This window comes from Abramis brama (assembly GCF_963993115.1).
Source record: "Abramis brama genome assembly, chromosome: 18".
Lineage (NCBI taxonomy): Eukaryota > Metazoa > Chordata > Actinopteri > Cypriniformes > Leuciscidae > Abramis > Abramis brama.
Window position 1 is genome coordinate 18,307,472 of NC_139980.1, and position 25,663 is coordinate 18,333,134.

Consider the following 25,663-nt stretch of genomic DNA (forward strand, 5'->3'; position numbering starts at 1 on the left):
GCTGTACCGAACCGTACCATGCAGTGGAAAAGCGTCAATATAGTATGAGAGTGTGTTGGCCAGGACAGATATTTGAGTGTTTGATCGAATTCAACAATCTAGTAAAATTGCTAATATTGAATGTCCTTCTCTTTATTCCAGACCAGCAGTGTTCCTCCTGGTCGCCATCCCGAAATTTCAATGTGGATAGTAGCCTCACTCCACCCAGGAACATGAAGGGCTTATCAGGTGGTCGCGCGCCGCACCATATTCCCACACTGCCCCCGTGTGGACTGGCGGAGTGCGAGCATCTCCATGACCTGCATGGCATGCATGTGTCCGATCTACGCCACCACTACCTGCTCAGCCCCACGGAGACCTGCGTCATGGACTTCCATCACCGTCTTTCCCCCCGCAGCTCCATTCACTCCGATTGCATGATCATGTCACCCATGGTGCTACCTTCCACTGCCCCTGCCGACCACCTTTCCAGCAGCACCTTTCCCAGAATGCACTACAGTTCACAGTACTATGACCCAGCTGCCCGGGAAGACTGTGCAGCCATCACCACCTCAGCCACATCTGCCGCCACCGCTGCTGCAACATCTGCCTCTTACCACGGCAGCAGCAAGAGCAACCGCATCCCCGCAAACCTGCTGGACCAGTTCGAAAAGCAGATTCCGCTTCATCGCGACGGCTTCCATACGCTGCAGTACCAACGCACATCCGCCGGCACTGGAGGGGAACAGCGCAGCGAGAGCCCCGGTCGTATCCGACACCTGGTGCACTCCGTCCAGAAGCTTTTCACCAAATCCCACTCACTGGAGGGATCGTCCAAGATGAATGGCACTAAAGGTGACAGTGGAGGTGGGGGAAGCCATCACCATCACCACGGCAATCATCACTCATCCAAGCACGGCAGCAAACGCAGTAAAAGCAAGGAGCGCAGGCACCGGTCGGGGACAGGGGGCTGGTGGAGCTCGGATGACAACCTAGACAGTGACAGCACCTACCGCACGGCCAGCGCTTTGAGCCGCCACCATCACGAACACGTCGGTCACAGTTTCCCAGAATCCATGCACAGTCACTTTGGAGACCACTCACTCAAAACCTCCAAAAGCAACAACGACGTTAAGTGTTCGGCCTGCGAATCCATGGCACCTGAGGGAAAGTTCATGAAGAGGAGTTCCTGGTCAACACTTACCGTCAGTCAGGCCAAAGAGGCCTATCGAAAGTCCTCCCTTAACCTGGAGAAGCCCATGATGCATCAGGACTTTAAACCATCATTCCGGTCTTCACACTACCTACAGGTGAGTCGTGGCTTTCATCCTTGAGAAGATGTCATGATGGTGCCACAACTGCTGTTCAGAAATTAACCAGTCATGATTTTGTGATATAATCACATTTATAATTAGTGTATCATGGTGTGACGTGACACATTACCAGGGATAAGTAATTTGGCTGTCTACACTGAAAACGGAAATGCTGTGCCAACACAGCACAACTCGACACAACTCGACACAACTCGACACAACACAACACAACACAACACAACACAAAGCCAATCAAAATGTATCGGATGTTTAAATTACTGTTTTGTGGAATAGGATTTTGGACCAATGAGATTTCACTCTGGGCTGGCTACCCATAAGCCCAAAACATACTCTATGCAAGTATTTGAATGCAGGCACTAATCGCTACTCAAACACCATTTAGTGCAGTGGGTCTCAACTCTGGCCCTTGAGGTCCACTTTCCTGCCTTGATCCTTGAACTTTGATCAAACTCACCTGCCTAGTATAACTTTCAACTAATCCCGAAGACCTTGAAAAGCTTGTTCGGGTATGTTTGAAAGTGGACTCTGCAGGAAAGTAGACCTCAATGTCCAAAGTTGAGAACCCCTGATTTCATGCAGTTTCGTTGCACTTTAGAATTGACGCAATCGGTGCTACAGTGTAAGTGGTTAGTAGCGTAAATGACTTATTTTACAGTATTTTTGTGCATTTTTCATAACTGTAGGGAAAAACAGTCTGTTTAGTCCATTTTCTTTTTTCCAAACAGATGTTTGTGGGCCAAGATGCAATTGAATCTAGTAATTGATTATCAAGTGTTATCTACTGTTATTGTTTAAGGCCCTTAGGAAACATTGATGCCTAAGAATAGGGGATCAATACAAACATGATCCGTGATGTAGTGAAAGACTGCAGTTAAATCATGTGATAGTGAGAAAATGTTTCATCAAATAAAAGCAATGATGTGAAACAGTTTTATTTTGTTTTGTAAGGACAGGAAATCTCGAGCAAATCTATGTATTTTCTTACTCACTGTAGGCCTAATGTTTGTTCTGTGTGTGTCAGGAACTAGCAAGACAAATTCATCAAAAGACTACTTAAAGGGATGGTTCGGAGTAAAATCAACCTAGGCTCCTTTGCACCATGACCTCGAGCCAAACACCCCGCCAGAAGCCTTTTTTCCCTTGCTCAAACATTATTAAAGTTAAAGCTTATTTAGAGTTTAGCCGAATGGCTTAGTGCAGGCTCTAATGGATCCAAGGATGTATCTCGTAAATTACCCCACTAATAATGCCCAGAGTGGTACCAAACTTATACAGTAGTACAAATAGGTTCTGTACTCATAAAACGAGGCATTGGAAAGTTTGTAAGTACATCAGGAGTTTATTTAAATAACACTTGCCTGATGGCTCATGCTACTGAAAGCGATGCATAAGGATGTAGTGTAACGACGAATTATTATTTTTTCCGAAGTGTTGACAATTTAGTGTTAACTAATAATTGTTGCAAACTGGTACTACCAACAAAATATTAGTGCATTCCTGGAAATGGGCGTTGTTACACTACATCCTTACGCATCGCTTTCTGCCAGGACTTTTACGCGCTTTTCCCAAATCAAGGAAGTGACATCGACTTCCGGGTTAGCGGTAGCATAAGCCATCAGGCATGTGTTATTTAAATAAACTCCTGATGTACTTACAAACTTTCCAATGCCTCGTTTTATGAGTACAGAACCTATTTGTACTACTGTAGAAGTTTGGTACCATTCTGGGCATTATTAGTGGGGTAATTTACGAGATGCATCCTTGGATCCATTAGCGCCTGCACTAAGCCATCCGGCTGATTTCTCTAAATAAGCTCTAACTTTAATAATGTTCGACCAAGGGAAAAAAGGTTTCTGGGGGGGGGGGGGGGGGGGGGGGGGGGTGTTTAGCTCGAGGTCATGTTGCAAAGGACCCTAGGTTGATTTTACTCCGAACCATCCCTTTAATAATGTGCAGTATACACTGTATGCTACCTACTGTTATTTAAAAATAGTAATTGTACAGTAAGTATTATAGGAATTGTTCAGCCAGAAAATAAAATTTGCTGTTAATATCCCCAGGCCATCCAAGATGTAGTGGCTTTTATTCTTCAGTAGAACAGTACAGAAGATTTTGAGCTGAAACCGTGGTCCTTGCTGATTCATATAATGCAAGTCAATGGCAAAACAAAATTAATACCCGTGGCTCCTGACGATACATTGAGGTCTTATGAAGTAAAACATTAGTTGTGTGCAAGAAACTGAGCATAACTGACAACATTATTACCTGTCATCCACAGCCTTGGCAACCGGTCCTGAACGAGTTCACGACAGTCTAGAGCGCGAGCTTCCTGTTGCATTATGACGTATGCGTGGGAGCTCAAACATTGGGAATCTGTGAAAAGTCAATCTTCCCGATTGAGATCACGCAAGCAAACGTAATCTTATTTTTTTTATATAGGTTGCTTCCAGGATAAGCACAAGTAAGTACCATTTTGATGAACAATACAACACACGTGTCCTCCCTCTCTTGTTCCCGAGCATACTTCAAAATGCAACAGAAATCTCATACCCCAGACTGTCGTGAACGCGCTCCGGACCGTTTGCCGAGGCTGTGGATTACAGCTAATAATGTTGTAAATAATGTTCAGTTTCTTGCGCAGAACGATAATTTCTCTTCATAAGACCTCAATGTATTGTCAGGAGCCACAAGTATTAATTTTGTTTTGCCTGTATGTTTTTTTTCATCTTAAAGTAACGGTAACCACTGACTTGCGTTATATGAATCACCAAGGACCACGGTTTCACGTAAAAACCTTCTGTACTGTTCTACTGAAGAAAAAAAAACTCAACTTGTCTGATCGTAACGTCTTTTTTTTTTCTCAGCACACACACAAACACACGCACGCACACACACACACACACACACACAAAATTGTTAATCTCAATTTTCAACTGCGTTTCTCAGAAATTGCTGACTGCACCTTTAATGGTCAACCGATACAGTGAGGAAAATAAGTATTTGAACACCCTGCTATTTTGCAAGTTCTCCCACTTGGAAATCATGGAGGGGTCTGAAATTGTCATCGTAGGTGCATGTCCACTGTGAGAGACATAATCTAAAAAAAAACATCCAGAAATCACAATATATGATTTTTTAACTATTTATTTGTATGATACAGCTGCAAATAAGTATTTGAACACCTGTCTTTCAGCTAGAATTCTGACCCTCAAAGACCTGTTAGTCTGCCTTTAAAATGTCCACCTCCACTCCATTTATTATCCTAAATTAGATGCACCTGTATGAGGTCGTTAGCTGCATAAAGACACCTGTCCACCCCATACAATCAGTAAGAATCCAACTACTAACATGGCCAAGACCAAAGAGCTGTCCAAAGACACTAGAGACAAAATTGTACACCTCCACAAGGCTGGAAAGGGCTACGGGGAAATTGCCAAGCAGCTTGGTGAAAAAAGGTCCACTGTTGGAGCAATCATTAGAAAATGGAAGAAGCTAAACATGACTGTCAATAGCCGCTTTCCGACCAAGTAGTTATAGGAACTTAGTTCTAGGAACTGTCCACTTCTAAACAGTTCTAAGAACTACTCTCCCCCAAACTCGGTTTTGCTGTTTGCGTTCGCACTGGCCAAGTGGCCATAGGAACTGGTAGGAGGGGTAAGGGAGTGACGCAAGCACGGTGACTTTTATTTTGACGGCGCGACGGACCTTTATTTTGGCGGCGCTGAGAACGCCAGAGCAAACAATGCTCGCAGTCTCTGTGTTTATTAGTTAGCAATCTGTCTAACAGTACTGTTTAATATCTTATTAGATAGAACTGTTATAGAAAGTAGACAGTATATGAAAAAAGGTTATTAGCCTATGCCGTGTGGTTGATGTCCAGTGTTGCTAGCTGGGCAGATAAACATAATCATGTTTGGCTTGGTCCCCTCAAAGTTGCGTTGGATTTTCTCTTCAGCATAAAGGTTTAGAGACCCATATATCACTGTTTTCCATGTTTGTATAGTTTATGGAGTAAATATATAGGCTATAATCTGTGTGTTTACATTCTAGCTGTTTTAAAAATGGCGGGTGCTGATGTTCCGCGTGCGTTCGGTCAATCAGCGTACACTAACGTCACGGATAGTTCCTATAGTGCTGGTTTATACCCTACTCTGAAGTAGGACCCAAATTAGTTCCTACAAATGGAGTTCCTAGAACTAAAATCGTTCCTAGTTCCTGCGGTGCGAACACGCCAATATCCGGGTACTTTAGCCAATAGTTCTAGGAACTGTGAAAAGGTTCCTCCGGTCGGAAAGCGGCTAATCTCCCTCGGACTGGGGCTCCATGCAAGATCTCACCTCGTGGGGTCTCAATGATCCTAAGAAAGGTGAGAAATCAGCCCAGAACTACACGGGAGGAGCTGGTCAATGACCTGAAAAGAGCTGGGACCACCGTTTCCAAGGTTACTGTTGGTAATACACTAAGACGTCATGGTTTGAAATCATGCATGGCACGGAAGGTTCCCCTGCTTAAACCAGCACATGTCAAGGCCCGTCTTAAGTTTGCCAATGACCATTTGGATGATACAGAGGAGAAATGGGAGAAAGTCATGTGGTCAGATGAGACCAAAATAGAACTTTTTGGTCATAATTCCACTAAACGTGTTTGGAGGAAGAAGAATGATGAGTACCATCCCAAGAACACCATCCCTACTGTGAAGCATGGGGGTGGTAGCATCATGCTTTGGGGGTGTTTTTCTGCACATGGGACAGGGCGACTGCACAGTATTAAGGAGAGGATGACCGGGGCCATGTATTGCGAGATTTTGGGGAACAACCTCCTTCCCTCAGTTAGAGCATTGAAGATGGGTCGAGGCTGGGTCTTCCAACATGACAATGACCCGAAGCACACAGCCAGGATAACCAAGGAGTGGCTCTGTAAGAAGCATATCAAGGTTCTGGCGTGGCCTAGCCAGTCTCCAGACCTAAACCCAATAGAGAATCTTTGGAGGGAGCTCAAACTCCGTGTTTCTCAGCGACAGCCCAGAAACCTGACTGATCTAGAGAAGATCTGTGTGGAGGAGTGGGCCAAAATCCCTCCTGCAGTGTGTGCAAACCTGGTGAAAAACTACAGGAAACGTTTGACCTCTGTAATTGCAAACAATGGCTACTGTACCAAATATTAACATTGATTTTCTCAGGTGTTCAAATACTTATTTGCAGCTGTATCATACAAATAAATAGTTAAAAAATCATACATTGTGATTTCTGGATTTTTTTTTTAGATTATGTCTCTCACAGTGGACATGCACCTACGATGACAATTTCAGACCCCTCCATGATTTCTAAGTGGCAGAACAAAATAGCAGGGTGTTCAAATACTTATTTTCCTCACTGTATATTGGCAAGGCTGATGTTTCGGCAGATATTTGGCATTTTTTAAGTGAATGACATTGGGAAATACATTTTTCTGTTTGGCCGTTAAGTGTTGGAAGCGGTACTTTTATTTTGACAGTGGAGAGAACGCCAGCATGTTTTTAACAATTTGAGAAAAACACTACAAGGATACACAAAGAAGTTGCTATCTAAAGTATCATTCTTTTTATTTTAAATTTTTTCTCATCAAGTTCATTTTTTCTTATTGATTCATTTTCAAATAATTTATTTCTGATGTAGTAAATGTAAAACAAATGTAAATTTCATTGCAGCATGTGTTATCTTTAAATGAAATAGGTTGCTATTACATGCATCAGCTTTTAATCGTCCACCCTGCTCTAAGATATTGACATCGTCCATTAAAAATCCATGTCATTCCATCGCTAATTTCATTCTGATGATTTTAACAGATCTTAATGAAATCAACTTTCACACTGGAATGTAAAATCAATTCAAACACATTGCATTGTGGGATACAGTATTTCACACATTGTGCTTTGTTGCATACTGCTTCTGATTCTCAATCTGAATTATGGCATGGGGCAAATATAGGTCATGCTGACTGCTACATAGTGTTATTCAGCTAACCAGTTCATGACATCAAAATGACATCTTCCTCCTTGAAGCTTAATTATGGCATAAGTACCAGTAGACTCCTTGTACTGAGGAGCTGAGGTCTACTTTGTACAAATCGTCAGCACATACTGTTCTACAGCATTGTCATGTTTGCATAGGAAAAAAAAGCAAGGCCTTTTTTGTCGACCTCATTAGAAACTGTCAGTGCTCAAGAGAGATGACAGCCTGGGTGAGTTTTAAGTGACATTTAACTAGATACACTCACTAATTAACCATTCAGGAATAGCCATGAACTTCAGATTTGATCTCATTGTAATTCAGCTGCGTTCCAGTGTGTTTAACCAGCCAGATGTGTATATGGGTTGTAGTGGTTTAACGTGCAAAACGGTAGTTTAGGCTTTGTGGGAATTTGAATTAAGTTGATGAAAAAGACATGTCCAGGCAAGTCTTTATCTTTTTTTTTTCTTATACAATTCCCCTTTCCCATTGTCAACAAATTAGGCAATTATTGGTAGACAGTAAATATATACTGCTATGAAATAAATGTTGATACTATACTCAGAAAAAAAAATTTCTCAATTTTTAAATGTATGTGTTTGAACTGCAGATAAAATTCCCGTCCTTTTGGAATACACAATATTCTATACACTAATAAATGTAATAAATGAAACAGTTTAAGAACAAGATTTTTGTATGCAAGAAAAATCAGGATATAATTATGGGCTGGAAATATGACAACGTTTTCAACTAAAAGCGTAAAACTTTTTATGCATTTTGGCCGTTCATTTACATGACAATGCCGTTTTGGGTGCCTGAAAATGCAAACTTTTTTAAAAACGGTCTCCTTGTAAAAAGACAAAAATGCGAATCTCTGAAAACGATGACATCATTCACATGCGTATTATGTGTTCAGTCTATAATGTCTACATCTAATGGCCTGGCAGTAAAATACAGCGTTTTTAGTCGTTTTCGTGGATCCGTGTGAATGGGGATCGTTTTGACAATGTACACGGAAAACTCAAAGGAAAAACTTATCAGTTTTAAGCATATCGGTGTCGTGTAAACGTACCCTTAACTATTAGCTATTTGCATTCATTTGATTTTTCTAAATGCATTTATTTGAATTGCGTAGAATCAGCATAAATCTGTTCACTGTGAAAACAATTACATTACTACAGATAAAAAGTTTGAACATTGTTAAAATATGGCTAGCTGTGGAACCAGCAATATTCAGTTAGTTAAAATGTATGAGATTAATACAAATTGGATTTATTGATGATAAATATAAACCTTGTTATTGTACATTTAAATCACATTTGTTTATTTGTACTATGACAGGAATCGTACCTGTTTATGTATGACTGACTCAAATATGAATTATGTTAAGTCTACTAGTGGCCGTTTACACAACACCGTTTTCAACTAAAATCTGAAAACTTTTTATGCGCTTTGGCTGTTCATTTACACGACAACTGCGTTTTGGGGGCCTGAAAACCCAAACATTTGAAAACGGTACCGTTATCGTCTCTATGTAAACTACAAAAACATGAATTTGTGAAAACGGTGATGCGCAATCATATTACGTATTCAGTCTATTGGCGCAAAGTGTTTCTTTACAAAGTGACATCGCCAAATACTGGCCTAGAATGAATAATACAGCATACAGTATTTAGCCGTTTTCGCGGATTCATGTGAACGGGGATCATTTTGACAAAGTTGCCGTCTGTGCGCGTAAAACACAAAGGAAATGTTTTTAGTACATCGTTGTCGTGTAAACGTACCCTTAATTTATGTCAAAACTGTGCAGTCCAAATGGATGATTTTTATATTCAGTTAAAAAACAAATCTTTTTTTGTAATTTGGTCTTGGAAGCATTAAGCCTACTGTTTGATTGAATTGATTTGAATATTTTGGTATCTTGGCAAATCTGAGCACAGCTTGGGACATTATTGAGATCTGTTCTGAAACTCAAGGAGTCACATGTGAGATTACCTCAGCCCTACTGAAAAGACCAGATGAATTTCAGTGCTGGTTTGCTATTGGACCAGTTAGTCGAGCCGCACAGCCGTGTTGTTCACCACCAAAATTTAGCATGGTCTTTTTTGTGAAGCTGATTTACCAAGGAAATCAGGGAAAGAAGAGTTCAAAGGTCTTCGGCTAAACATCACCCTGATTAATCATCTAGCTTCATCAATGTTAGCACAGCTCTGTTTCTTTGAAACTTCATTTTCTTAACTTCCTTATCAACTCCAACCCCTGGAGACATTTCTATCTCCCAGCAAATAGAGTAAGCGAAATGTCGAGAAAGGACCTGAACTCAATCTGAATTTGCAATGATAGCATGCAATCTCACATTGAGTGGAAATGTCTAAAAGTATTCTGCAGGCCTCGTTTCACCATCTGATGGTTTTATCTCGTTTTGATTCCTCTAATCCTGCTGCTGAGTGGAGTTATATCTCTATCTGCACTTCTTCACTGTCAGTGCAAAATGAACGTTCACTTACAGTATAAGAGTGTGTTGTCTGTAGTGCCTCCTTGTGGTAGAGTAATGTAGCCCCCTTCTAGCAGAGAAGAATCATAAAGAGAACATCCTATGTGAAAAAGAAGTGCGCATAAATATGCACTTGTAGTGTACTTCAAATCTTAAAAGTATATTTAAAAAAACTGTACTTGCAGGTAATATAATATTAATGAATTTAAAGGCCACTTAAAGGGATAGTTCACTCAAAAATGACGAGTCTGTAATCATTTACTCACCCTGAAGTTGTTCCAAACCTGTATGAATTTCTTCTGCTGAACACAAAAGAAGATATTTTGAAGAATGTTGGTAGCCAAACAGTTAATGGACCCCGCTGACTTCTATAGTATGGAAGAAAAAAATATATATATAATGGAAGTCAATGGCTACTGTCAACTGTTTGATTACCAACATTCTTCAAAATATATTATTTTGTGTTCAGCAGAAGAAAGAAATTCAGTATATTTAACCATATTTCAAAAACAATACAATTAATTATGAAATTACATATAAAGATGCTGAACTTCAAAAAAGCACTCTTAAGTTCAAACTAATTGCATTGATTGTTTGAAATTAAAGAGTTTGATGTATTATGATAATTATGATAATATACTGCAACTTTCAGAACTTCCTCCCTGTTTGTTGAAACTAAACTGTAAAAATAACTTTGAACTTCACACACTTTGTGACATCGCACAGATACATGCATCAAGACAGTATAGTCCAAAAACTGGAGAGAGGGTGCTGGTAATGTTGAAATTATGATTATTATTAGTATTAAAGACTAATATTATATCAGAAAAATATGATATAATAAAAACTGATATAACACTGTTGAAAGTGAAATGAAGCATAGGCTTATGAAAAGAGATATTCTACAACACAATCAGAGATAGAACTGGGAACCTGTTGTCTGTTACGCTCTGCTGAGGAGATGAATGCTATTCTCATGACACTGTCTAGACATTGTCTTTGATTTTATCATAGTGATGTGGTTCAGAATCCAGTCACAGAGAACATTAAACTGCCACTGAATACGTCAGTTGAATTAGTCTGACTCAGTTTAAAGGAAAGTTTAATAAAAAAAATATTATCAGTCAACTGCATTTGTAGCATAATGTTAATTACCACAAAAATTGCTTTGACTCGTTCCTACAAACGTTTGATAGGGCCCTCGTCTTTAACCACATGAAAAGAAGATTACGATAAAGCACTTACAATGAGAGTGAAAGTGCTTACATTAATTCTTCTGTTAAAACTTCTGTTTAAGTGTTTAAGGAATCATTTTAGGAGTTTATTTAGTCCTTTTGGGTATATAGTGTTGCTTTTTTATGTCAATCTGATTGTAAAATTGGACAAAAAAAGGTTATTAATCCTCTGATGCTCTTTGCGTGACGGTCAAAAATGACCATTTAATGAAATTAATGTACTACAATTTAGTTCAAAAATGTTTTTTTATTAAATATTTTGTATTTTTAGATTTAATGATACTAAATTATATTTATGCAGTAGTTTATTTCATTTATATAGTTTAATCCATTTATTCACTTTTTGAGCATAGACCTGAAAATGAAATTTCCTAAACTGTGATAAATCTTGAATGCTGTAGAGCAGAGGTGGACGAAGTACACAACTTCCTTACTTGAGTGAAACTATAGATACTACTGGTCAAATATTACTCCGTTACAAGTAAAAGTTGTAAAGACCTATTTTTACTTAAGTAAAAGTACAGAAGTACTCGATTTTAAAAGTACTTAAGTATCAAAAGTAAAAAGTAAATGTCAATGCATTGTTTTGTTGCATTGTTGTATGTAAGTAGGCTACCGTATGCCTCTGAATCTATGCCTGCATACCTAACCTCATATCAATATCAAATTTATTTCTAGAACACAGTTCCAGTAGTGGGATTGAATGTGAGATTGAATAAGTGCACTCAATAACGTCCACAATGGTTTCGGACACCCAAATGGCTGTTCCCTCAAATATTGCCCTATTTAAAGTTTTTTGGCTTTTAGTATGAATATGTTAGTCTTACTGTTATCTATAAGCAAGGGTGCTCCAAAAAAGTGACAAAATTCGCATTTAGAAGACCAAACCCAACGTTGAAAATGAAAATCAGGTTTATGTCAGAATCCAATGTCAGATTGACGTTGATCTCCAACGTTGGACAGACGTTGTATTGTGGTTGAAAATTAAAATCGGGTTGACGTCAGAAACCAACATCAGTCGGGTTCTGACGTCAACCCGACTTTCATTTTCAACCAAAATGCAACCCCTGCAACCAAAATCATCCTCTGACTGATGTTACTTTCTACTCAAGGACCTTGACAGAATTGTAGTGGAGTAAAAAGTACGATATTTATCTTTCAAATGTAGTGAAGTTAAAGTAAAAAGTTTCCAGAAAAAATAATACTCAAGTAAAGTACAGATACTCAAAAAGTGTACTTAAGTACAGTACTCAAGTAAATGTACTTTGTTACTGTCCACCTCTGCTGTAGAGCACAAACTTAAACGACACTTGGCAGATTATTGCTGAAATGAGAAAAATAAGTTTTAAAAAGTGAACAAAAATGTTATAAAATTTTGTTTATTGTTATGAAAAATGCACAGAAATACTATTTTCAATATTTATATGAAATATATATTTGCCAAAACAAGTTTTACTCTAAAACGGCGAGGAAATCAAAGCCATACAAGTTAATATCTAGTTAATATCAAAACTGAGGTTAATATCTCAAAAAAATGAGCTTTCAGTAAGTTTTTGTTTGGCCGCAGTACCAAAAGTTTCCACTTGATCAAGTTTGTTTCCCATTCATTTCCAATGCGGTCATTTTTGACCATGAGGAGTACAAGTGTGACTATTTTTTTCAGTATCATTTGAACATTTTGAACCTTTACCAAGTTTCGTACCATTCCGATGAAGAAAATAATAATAAGATTAAACAAAAAAACGTAAAATTTGTCTGTCAAAAAGGACAGAAGAGCATCAGAGGATTAAGGTTACATTATTTTTTCCCACCGTAAAATCCTTTTAACATGCATACAGTTTACGTCTCATGTCTGTACTTTTGAAACAGTGAGTATTTTAATGTTTATGAATTTGTCCCATTCACTTCCATTGTAATTGCCTCACTTCAACCAGATATTCGTTTTTAGTTAGTTTGTTTGTTTATTTATTTCAAGAAAAGGAGGAACAAGTGGAAATAAATTTTTGTGGTAATCATTAAGATTATGCAGCAAATTCAGAATTTGTACTGAGCAAAGAATATTCCTAATAAGAGTGGAGAACATGGTCTGTCAATGGGTTAAAGACTATCTTTTGAGTTAATTTAGATTAAGAAGTAGCCAAATGTCCAATTGGATGAATTGTTTACTCTATAACAATAGCCTGTCAGTTTCAACCAATTTGATCCATTTAGGCTGATTTGCGACCCAATGGTGTGCAATAGGTAGGCGATACCATTTGTTGCTATATGCAATAAATTAATGATCCATTATGGGAGGTGAACATGGGCTATTGTGTGTTTTAGCATGGCTAGAAACTGGTATTGACAAATCAGAAGCCAGGACCAGAGCTATACATTTTATAATTCACAACATTAAGCACATCATCTTAATGCTCATCATGTCCTCTTGTTACAGTGTTGTATTTGTGTCACCGTCTTATGCAATATTTTGAAATCTACATTGTTACTCAACAATACAAACAAAAGTATAATGCATAATGTAATGACTGATGCGTTTGATGTCTTAACTGCAAGATGTCTCTACCAGTTCATATAAATATTTACTTGGATACATACATGTTTGCATATCTATTTTGTATTTGATGGTTTTGATTTCATCTTGTATAGTATCTAGATTGCAGGATTTTTCTTTGGACCCCCATTCGGATACATGGCTTTTAACCTGTGTGTGTTCTCATGTTTCTAGAGAATTTAGTCAATTTGAAGCGGCACACATTACATGCATGTACAGTGGCAATAAGTTTGTGAACCCTCTGAAAATATCTGGATTTCTGCATCGATTACTCATTAAATGTAGTCAGATATTTTTTAAAACTCACAATTATAGATAAACTCAATCTGACTAAATGAATAACACAAAAATAATTTCATTTTCACATTTTTTTTTTAATGCATTGAGTAATTATTCACAGTGCATGGTGGAAAAAGAATAAATGGAACCTTGAGTTTATTAACTTGTAAATCTTCTTTTAGCAGCAAAACTTGAACCAAACATTTCTGTAGCTGTTTATAATAAGGCCTGGTCTCCTTTATACATTCTGTTGACTATAATGCAACTACATGTCAACTACCAGTCATTAGAGTATTAGATGAGTATTAATAAACTGTTTGCTAATATCTGCTAACACTTATTGTGATGCTCCCCCGACAGGTATTCTACTGACTACAAGTAAGTTTGCAACTACATGTCAACCTATTCTACTAACCCGAATAGTCTAACTAATACTCTAATAGAGAGTTAGTTGGCATGTAGGTGCAACGTTACTTATACTCAAAATAATGTCTAAAGGGGACCATCAAAATAAAGTGTTACCTAAGACTTTAGGCCAATTTTGGACCATCCATCCGTAAATTTTTCCCCTTTCACATAGCAATCCCGGTAAACTACTGTAAAATTGCCAGAGCGACTTTACCGGTAAATTAAAAAATGTACTGTTCACACAAGCAACCAGGTTCTGGGCTTTTTACCGGGAACAGACCACTCACATATCAGTTCAAAAACACCAGTAAACTCTGTGATGATGTCATTAACTGGAAGTAACTTCTAAAGTTGTTGACAAATCTCTTGATCCGCCCGGACGAGGAGAAGAACTTTAGTTTCAGTATCCCTCCAATTTGAAGACATTTGTAAACAGTGCTGAGTAAACGCGTCATCTGCGCCATAATTTTATGAATGGCCCAGAGCCGATGCTCTTTCAACGGCTTCTGATTGGCCCAAATTACTTCTTACGTCAGCATGTTCTGACCTCGTACGTGCAAAATACCGGTACGTAGATAGACTCAGTGAGGAGTCTACCGACATGAGCTCATCCCCAAAATGGCTTAATTATCATAGAGATGAAAGAAAGTCAAATTATATTTCTTCACCATTTGGGTTGATCACATCCTGAACAAATGGTCAATTGTAGAATGGGAATGGGTGTGGGACACAGAGAACCATCTCAAACAATGGGGTGTCACAACTTCATTAACATACAGACCACAGCTGTTGCAACAAGAGAAACTTAATTTACATTAAAGCTGTGTCTCAATTCAGGGGCTGCATCCTCCGAAGGCTGCATTTGAAGGCCGATTGCATCACAGCGCTCTCTCTTTTGGAGCCTGTTTCTAGTGGCCACTTGATGAATTGCAGTCTAAGTCACTTTCGTGTTGGATTCAAGAGAGAGACCAGAAGGTTTCCGCTTGGCCATGCCTCAATATTCTTTGGCGGCAGTGATTTCCTTCTTGTTGTCCTTTGGGCATTGACCGTTGTGTTCTTACAGTGATCTTTGCAGGAGGTCCGCTTCAAGGGACAGTAGCAACAGTACTTTCCGTTACTTCGTATCTTCTGCATTTGTACACAGGGTCACTTAAAATGGATTATGAGCACCCAGGTTGTATAACCTTTTCCATCTCTTTAATGCGTTTTAAGCTATTGCACAGGAAAAAAGTTATGTTTAAGTACAATCAACTTAGCTGTATAAGTCATTTCAACTTAAATTACATTAAACTGACTTTAAAAAATGAGTTGACTCTTGTATAACTTAAAAAGTAAAAAGTTATACGAGTTAAGAAATTTGCTTAGGTTATTTTAGTGAGTTAAAGTAATGTAAAACATATGTTGTCAGAACTTAATGGTTATATAATTATTTTTACAGTGTGGGATTTAGGCATGATTCACACTAACTTCTCTTTCTTGAGTAGACCAGATTTGATAAAGTGCCCCTATTATGCTATTTTAAAGTTTCCTCATGTTGTTTTGGAGTCTCCTACAACAGGTTTACATGCATCAAAGGTCAAAAAACTGTTTCATTTCCTCATAATATACATTTGCACATCACCACATTTTCAATGATTCTCAAACGACTCATCAGATGAATCAGTCTCTCTAAATCCCGCCTAACCGTGAGCTACTCTGCTCTGATTGGCCAGACAACTCAGTCTGTTGTGATTGGTTTACCGCGTACAGCACGCGCGTCGAAAACAAAAATGCCCATTGCAATAACAACGTCAGCTGTCCTGGGGCCTGTACCATGAAGGTAGCTGAACAAACTCGGGGTTACAGGATAAGTTTTGAGTTGACAAAACCAAACCGATGCAATCAGGCTTTATTGGTACCATGATGCAGCTCATCAACTTTCTCTGTCAACTCAGGCTTTGATCCTCAAGCTATGATTACTCCACGCGCGCGTGCACATAAAAGAGTGACGTCGACACTGAACAACCAATCGCGGGTCGCGATTTTTCCGCGGAGGAGCAAGAGATAATCATTCATAATTACGATGAATTTAAATATGTATTTCAAGCTCGAAACAATACGGTCTCTGCTGCCAAAGCAAGAGAAGACTGTTGGAGAAAGATTGCTGATTGTTAATGTGTAAGTTAAACAAATACGTTCTATATTTATGTAAAATTATGTATGTGTAGCCTGTATGTGTAGCCTATACGTGTAATATAGCCTATAGCCTATTTTCATAATATATAAAAATGTGCATGTACCGGTACTAAGAAAAATTAATATTCATTGATTTTTAGATGCAACCCCAACTCCAAATGTTCTTGGCAGCAGATAAAGACAAAATATAAAAATATAATTCAAAGTGGTGAGTATTTACCACAACCTTTTATTATTTTTGTGAACATTTTATCACAAACACTTGTTTGCAGAAAACAGAAATAAAGAATTAAATTCAGAAAAACAGAATACACTGTGGCAGAGTAGTTGGCTCTGAGTAGGCAATAAGGGACGGCCGATTATGGATGGGAGCTGGCTCCTCTAAGCAAGTAACACTGGGTAAGTCAAGTGTGCAATACATTACTACTTTTTTAAGTTTTAAATATGGCTGACTGTATGTTCTGCAGTAGAGGGAACAGTGTCCCTGTTGAAGCCAGCACACACACAGTCTCCCACACAGAGGTCAGTATGCAGCAGACAGAACACCAAACATAACCTGCTTTACAACAGTTATGCTTTACATTGGCCTATTTTTATTTATTAGGGTGGAGGAAATGATGAAGACACTCTGTCTGTGTGTTCTCAGACAGTTGCTGATGTGAATGCACTGGGCTTTTTATTATGGAAAACATTTGAATGTGTGGCATAAAGGGACTGGCCCTTACACATCTCTTTTATTGTAGGATTTTTCACAACCTGCCCCAGAAACTGAAGCCTCTACCTCAATGGGCTTCAGAAGAAATGTGTAAGGATTTAAAACCCTTGACATAGATTACAGTCAGTCCTGTGTTTGTAGGAAGTCAAGGAACTTTTTGTGATTTTGATGAGCCTCCAGAAAACTTGTAATGATCATGTTTGTGGTGGAATTATGTTTCAGGTGGAAACAGACTCAGTCAGGGCCCTGTACAAAAGGAGTCTTGAACTAGACTGCACACTAAAGGAGTCTTGAACTAGACTGCACACTAAAGGAGCTGACTGTGAGCTGAGGAGGCTCCAAACAAAATCAAACAGCTGGATAAAACTGATCTCAGTATGTATATATATATTAGTATAACTTATTTAACCAAGTAACACTTTAGTATGAATATTTATTAATGCAACTTTCTCTTGCTCTCTTTCTCCCTCCCATCCCACAAAACCAATAAAACTTTTATTAAGTGTAATATTGTATGGTGATTGCATCTACGTCTGCACCAGCTGGGTGGTCAAGTGTGATCGGGTCAGTGTCATCGGGGAGAAGCTGGTTTTGTGGTGTTTCTCGCTCCTTTCTACTGGCTATATTGTGCAGAATGGCACATGCAGCCACTATCTGTGATGCCCGCTCTGGTGACTCTTAAGGGCCGAACACCATTGAAACGTGCATTTAGGATGCCAAAGATCATCTCTATCTTCAGTCTGGTTTTACTGACGGCCACATTGAAGCGGTGCTGTGGCCCTGTCTGAGGGTCATGATAGGGGGTTATTGTGTAGGTTTTTCTAGCTCAGTTCAAATTAACAATGTTTTGTATTGTACCAAATTTAACTTGCTTTCCTCAAAGTGCTGACACAACACAGACTCACGGAAAATTCGTGAGACAAGCACTGGAGCCAGGCCATTTGGCATCCAAACTTGATCATATATGTTCATGACCACAAGTCATCTGCAGACTGCAGACGAAATGTTTAGTAAATCATTGTTATATCTGTTAATGTTACTATTAATTTAAAGATTCATCTCACAGAAAATAATCATCTCACATATTCACATCATCTCTACCTGAACATTATGGCTGTGATAGGACTTCCTATTAACACAATCTGCCTCATGTTCCCCTAGAGCAGTGGAGATTGGAGCAAATAGACTGCATACATGCAATGACTTGGGAATCCTATCAAAAGATTAACAGAAGTTTAATAAAAATAAAATTTCAAAATAATTCTTAACATGTATTATATTGTATACACTTGTGAAATTTGCTTAAAAAAAAAAGTGTTCATGTGATGTCACCCTATCAATATATCTTACTGGCAATTTTATAAAAGCCCTCTTTTATGGACATGCATGTCAATAAATGTCCGGGGAACACTATTAATGAAACTTTTCATGTACTCCTGCAGAGCGAGGACCACCTTACGAATGGTTTGACAAACCGTGTTTTCCCCTAGCTTCTGTGCGTCACCCACCGTGCAAGAATGTACCACTTGCAAAAAAAACAAACAAAAAAAAACGCAACGCAATATTTGCGGAACAGTAAGTGCATGAATTCGACGTGTTAAATTCTTTATGTGCGGCTCAAGAGGTTCTCAAAGATAAGACATTCCTTCCGCGGAAAATCTGTATCTTTCATACAAGTAACTTTTAGGAAAGGCAAGGGGATTTTGTCTGGCTAAAAATTCTTTCTAGTGCTCGTCAAACAATTTGCGCTGAGATGTCCACCGGATTTGGAAGAAAAGGTGAAGTCATTGCAACAGACACTTGGAATAAGTTACGTCACCTATATGTTTCTTTGCTCTCAGCTGATTGGTCAAACTTCAGTCTGAGATCTTGAATCCAGAACATAGCCTGCCCCGGAGCAGGTTAGCCGTGCAGCGTAAGATACCATGGCAACGAACACAGATTAAAGCCGAGCTACTTTCATAGTACCTAAAACCCAGGGTTGGCGGAAACTAAGCTGAAACATAGCTGGCTAGCCACCTAATCCGGCTTCATGGTACAGGCCCCTGAGGCTTCCTACACCTTAAACTAAAGACGGTAACAAACAATGATGTCGATTTTACCATATCAATGCAAGCGCGAGTCTGATGATGAAACACTGGAAGGACTAGTTATTCAACCCGAACCTCCATCACAAGGATGACTTGAGCAGGACGTTTCTCAGTGATACACTACTCAGTTTGAGGTACATTATGAGATATTGCAACTGTAATTCCTCACCATCAGCATTAACAAGTGCATGTCCATCAATAAACCGATTATTTTACTTGTACTCATTTATTTACAGAGTATTTTCGTAATATATTGCGGTGAACACGTGGAAGCTGTATCAATAACAGTGCATGCATGCAATGAATGAATACATTAGCCGAGCTCTAGCGTGAATGACTAATGTGAATGACTGATGTAACATAAACGTTGGTAAAACAAATCTTGCTCCATGCTTAATCTTTCCTCTAAGTAGTGAGAATGACAGACAATCTGCATTAATAGACACAGTTATAGGTAATAGTGGCCCACAAACTGATTAGCAGAAGCATTTAAGTAAGACAAGGTGAGTTAGCCAGTTAGCAGGAGACCTACACAATATAAAACTCAAAACTAAGTATTTTGAACACCATCTTTCAAGAGCAAGCAGTTTGCGAAACCTGCATTGAACTCCGAGATTTGAGAAGCAGTCGTCAGTGAAATAAAGGTAACACAGCAAAAGTTTAGCATTATACTGCTGTGATATCATGGTAAAGATTAATTTTAACTACTGATTTTTCACATGCTCGTCCTTGGGCAGTGAAAATAAACTGGCTTTACCTTCACATTGTAGAGCACAGCGTCTTCTCGACATGATGCTATCCAGTATCCACAGGAATCAGCTGCAGGTTTGAGGTTCAAGTTTTCCCTTGTGTCTGCGCGCGCAATAAGTGGGCGGGCAATATGCTAATGTTTCAACTTGACGTCACAACGAAACGGCTTATACATACAGTCGGCATCTAGTCATAGTTGGGGGCGTGGCGAGGGGGAAAACACTGCAAACATCGTGTTTTATTTGAATGACAAAAATGTGGTATTACGAGTCATTGACGCCTGCCGACTGGCAACGGTACATTGTAAAATTAACTGCAATAGGTTATGATAGCCCTTATTTACTTAAAAACTGGGTCAATGACCCAACCAAATGGCCGGAGGTGTCGTTTCCAGACATATTTTGTTATTTGGTTGAATCTCCAAGACATCGCGGTAGCTGTAGCTGTAGCTGTAGCGGTAACATTAGCCTATAACTCAGTCAACTTATGTTGCATACTATAACTCCATAAAACCTTGTCACTTACCAATTGTACGTATGCTTCACTCCAAACTATTAATCCTTTTGTAAAACGGTGATCAGTAGTACGAAGTTGCCGAGGGACTGTGCTGACAGTTATCCCTAAAGTCCTCTAGTAAGTCACAGACTGCAGTCTACTCCATAGGTTCACGGCTCACGTCATGAGCCTTCAGCTGATAACGCTAATGTGAATGAGACATCCCTTATGAAAAACAACTATAGGAATCTTGTAGTATTTTGGGACAAAATATTATAGTAATCCTATAGGAATACTATAGTATTTTGGGACATACTATAGAAGTACTATAGAGGTATTACAGAACATCACATAAGTATTATACACTACTATAGAAATCTTATAGAATTACTATAGTTCTTTTTCATAAGGGATGTAGACAAAACTAGCCCACCACTGCCTAATACGAGTTTAACACCCACTACTATATCACACAGGGATATACTCACACAAGAATCTCAAAAAAGAAAGCTCAAAAGCCATTTTGTCCTCCTTTCCGGTTCTGTGTGTTTATTAGGAAGGATGTAGAACTTCAATTCATAATTTGTTTGTTTATTGGCGGTGCAAAAAACGACACAGCAACTCTTCGGCATGATTGCCCCGTGTATTTCAATGAGCGCCAAGGCAATGTTTTCCCCCACGGGTTAAATTCACATCACGTGACGGGGCGTTCCCGGGGGCGTTCCCAGACCAACCGTCTGTATCTATGACTCGTTTGAAAAACAATTCATTTCATTGACTCAGAGTTGACTCTTACTTTTGAAAGACAATAACTTTTTGCAGGATGTTTTCATTCACTTAGAGGTATGTTACACACTACATGAAAGGTCATTTTCAAAAATCCATAATAGGGGCCCTTTAAAAAACTCAGGCTTTGTGTTTTTACTGTACAACTGGTTGTGTGTTATTAGTTTAGTCAGATTATGTTGGTCTATAGTTGTGCCTTAGATGAAGATCAGACCACATTTTATGAGTAATAAATGGAGACAATCAGCTATTTTCAAAGGGTTCACAAACGTATTCATTCCTCTGGATATTCCTTGCTGAATTATATTTTCATGGAGTTCTCGCAATTGTTTTCCTTTTAATAAATTGCTCTGATTGCCTCCGGTATAAACAATCTCTATTTCTCATCTGAAGTCTTAGCTGCACTGTTACATATACATGCTGTGTTAATGTTTATTCATTTGTGGTTGCTATGGCTACATCCTACACAATTTTCTAACACCATCTCCCTTGAAAACAAAACTGGAGGTGTTAACAAATGTTGTGTTCAGATGTAAGAGATTTTTTTAAAGGTTAAGAGGTCTTTAGGTTCACTGACCCATTTTTTTCTCACTGAAGATTTACTGCCAATAAGCTTGAGTACAGTCATTTTGTTATGCCAGTGTTCTGCTTTAAATCATATTTTGTGTTAGGGAACTGTCTATGGCCAGAATATGACATTTAAAAGGAGCCATGAGCTATAGCAGTTTGCGTACCATGAGCTAGCGTGCATACAGTATACAGAGTTTGAATCTGGCACACAACATTTCCTGATTCTGTTCCCACTCTCTCTCACACCATTATCTACTGTTTTTCTCTTTACTTTCCTGTTAATAAAAGTGTCTAAAGTAAAAAAATGTAAAAAGTGAATTAAAGGTAAGCCATGTTTTTCATAAACCCTTTTTGTTACTCTCTTCACATCCAGATGAATGTTCCACTCACGCTTGTTCATATAATGGCAGTTAATAGCATGAAGCATTTTTCTTTTTTCTTAAAGCTTGATGCTGGTCGCTATTCACTGCTATTATATAAAGACGAGCGTGTTATTTTTTTTAAATTCTCCTTTTGTGGTCTGAAAAAGAAAGAAGGACATACAGCATTAGAACATCAGCAGGGTGAGTTGCCTAAATGATGATTTTCATTTTTGGGTGAACTATCCCTTTAAAGTTTATTATTTCTATAAGTACTCTTTTTAAAAGTATGTTAAAGTGTACCTCTTTTTCACATGGGGTGTGAGCGAATAATGGAGTCACATATTGATAATGTTATGTTTTGGCATCTCACGGCTGTAAACGATAAATATGAATGGCAACAATTTAACATGCTTGGTGATAGCTATTTTTAGCCATTTCTTGTAAACCGCCAGTGTTTTTTTTGATAGTAAGTTCCATTGTAAACTGTTTCATTATCATAAACAGACATTTTTTGTGTGTATACCCAACGGGTTTAAGAACATAGGAGTGACAACCTTCTGCATTGTGTACATACTAAACTTAATAAAATTACATAGCAGCTCCAGCATGAATTACTTGCCATCTGAAAGCATGAGATTTATCACAGGCAAAAATATTATTTTACTGATGTCACCCTGAGAAACAATTACTGTCCTAAAGAGAACGGTGTACTTCCGCTAGTCATTTATACAGTATCACTTTATATTCTCTTTAAACCTGCATAATATAACAATGCTGAATCCCAGTCCATTTATTGAGATGAACGCTATTGATCTCCTCACAAAATTACAAAAATATAATTTCTTCTAGAATACAAAAGTCATAATGTATTGATAGGACTAAATTAGTCCAAAATAAATGAGTCTATCTAATTACTACCAAGAGACGGCAAGATAAGCTTGTGTGGGATCCATGTTTTCTTTGGGTCCAAAGCTCTCTGACTCAGCTCTTCATATCCTCTTGCTAATTGGTCTCTGTTTTTGGAGGTATATGAGAGCCACATAAAAATAAAATGACTCAAATATAATTGTATTAATGAGGAAAAATTGACAAATAAACCATTTTCAAAATGTCTAAAAATGTAATTAAAACTAAATAATTAATTAAAATTACTTGATGTTGATATACATACATTAAGACACATAAAATGGACATGAATATATGAAATATATGAATATATGAGTATATGAAACTAGGGCTGCACGATTAATTGCAATTAACATGAAATCACGCTTAAACCGATTTGGCTTATCATGATTATGAAATCGCAAAGGCTGCGATTATTTTTTATGCGCAGCTTGTCAGTGCAGCACAGCTCTGTTATCAGTAGTAAATGTCATGTTTAATCAATCAAAGCATTTCAGTCTTCTGATTATTCAGCTACAGAGGAAGTATGATGCCCATTGGGATTTCCTGGAATTACCGCCGTTTTCTGCTTCTGCTTTGCATTTTTGGCGTGTCTGCGTGAGAGCGCTCTCTGGCTTTTACTACAGAGCATTTACTACTGATAACAGAGCCGTGCTACACTGACAAGCTGCGCATAAAATAATCGCAGCCTTTGCCAAATCGCGAGCTATTTCGATTAATCGTGCAGCCCTATATAAAACGGTGTCACTCGCAAGCTGGCCGGTAACATTTTTATGAATTCTAACAATGCATGAACGTGAACAAACATGAACGACGCTTGGGACAATTGACTGGCCAGCGCTGCATTGTCAATATTCAAAACTCTAAATTTCGTTACTCCCACGCTGTGTGGAAAGTTTTGGGTGCGCAAACATCCAAAGCGCTCACCCAGAAATCCACTTCTTAGACAGCGTGCGAATACTAAACTGAGCTCTCTTTCATGTCTTCTTGCACTTGAGCGGAGAAATTCACAGCAAATTATGTCAAAAAATAGCATGTATCCTAGTAAACATAGTTGGTTATGTCGAATGTGTAAGTGAACAGTTGAGGAACTAAACACACGTCTACAGTAATAGTATATCAGATTCTAAAGTGACACCAGCCTAATATTCCTGCTGCTGTCTGCTTTTAATGCTGATCAAACAACAAAGGACAAAGGAAAAAATCACTCACTGCTCTTGACTGAGTAACTTTTGTAACTTTAATAAGGATTTATTTGTGCTTTTGCTTGTAATTTGATTATTTGTTTTTATTTTACGATTGACTGTGTACTTACAATTTATATTTATATTAGTTTGCCTAGTAGTTTTAGCTGTGGTATCACATTGGAATAGAGAATTGTGAATTCTCACTGGTATCTAAAGGTTTGGTGTCATTACCGTTTCATTGCCGGTAAAATATATTTATGGCCAGTACATTTTCTGAAGTCACCGGCCATTGGCAGGTGTGGCAAACAGTTAGTTTTAGGCCCTGGGTGTACCTGGTCTGCAATAATGTTAGGCAGGTGGAACATGTCAAATTTACACCCATCATGAATGGCCGGACATAGGGTTTTCCAGCCGAACAAGAGCATCATACTCCCACCACCGGCTTATCATCATCCCACGGTGTATCCTTGTGCCATCACTTCCCCAGGTAAGCGGCGCACACGTACACGGCCGTCCACGTTATGTAAAAGAAAACGGGACCATGCAACCTTCTTCCTCTGCTCCAAGGTCCAGTGTAATGTTTTGTCTCATGAGTGCATAGACACATTTTAAATCATTTTTTACATTTTCATTAAATGTAACAATAAATAATCCATCAAATCATTTTTAAAAGCAACTTTTAAACTGCTTTTCTTAATCCATTCACGTTCTTACAATTTTAAAATCAATTTATTGTTACATTTAATTAAATAATTTTAAATGCATACATTTGTCAATAAAAAAAAATATTTATTTATTTATTTACATTTTTATACTTGCCAATAATAAAGCCACTGGGAGTTCTGGGAGTTCCTGGAATTCCTCACTAATTCTGATGTTTGCATTGGCGGAAAGTTATCTGCATCTGGTGGGATTAAGGAACAGCTTGACGTGATGGGTGATGAAAGGTGCGGTATCCTCTCGCTCTGTGTGCAAGTACAGGCTTTGATGGTGTGGGTTTGTTTATCTGCAGGTGCCTCAGGATGAGTGGGGAGGTTATCCAGGGGAGGAGGAGATTCCATGTCGCCGGATGCGGAGCAGTAGTTACGTCAAAGCCATGGGAGATGAAGATAGCGGTGAGTCTGATACCAGCCCCAAGACATCACCTCAGAAGACTGTGCGGTCCGATGCCCTTGTCCTCAAATCAGCCTTGCAGAGGCCACATATAGACACCCAAAGGTAAGTCTGATTAGATCTTTATTGTTCTCATTTTCAACGCTGCGTTGTGCACACACTGACTGCCTGCCTGTTGTTTATTCTCCTGCCTTATCTATCTTTCTTTTCTTCTTCTCGGTTTTAGAAGCTTGAGCTCTTTCCAAGG

At 38.5% G+C, this 25,663-nt stretch overlaps 1 protein-coding gene across 1 annotated transcript in view; it reads left to right on the top strand.

Annotated features, from left to right (window-relative positions):
- The window catches only part of dlgap2b (discs, large homolog-associated protein 2b), a 100,259-nt gene that overhangs the window by 48,374 nt on the left and 26,222 nt on the right, over positions 1 to 25,663 (top strand). The window contains exons 2-3 of the mRNA XM_084090301.1: positions 142 to 1,289; positions 25,316 to 25,521. Of these exons, the coding sequence (XP_083946427.1) occupies positions 213 to 1,289; positions 25,316 to 25,521 (1,283 nt within the window). The 5' untranslated portion in view covers positions 142 to 212. The remainder of the gene's footprint in view (positions 1 to 141; positions 1,290 to 25,315; positions 25,522 to 25,663) is intronic.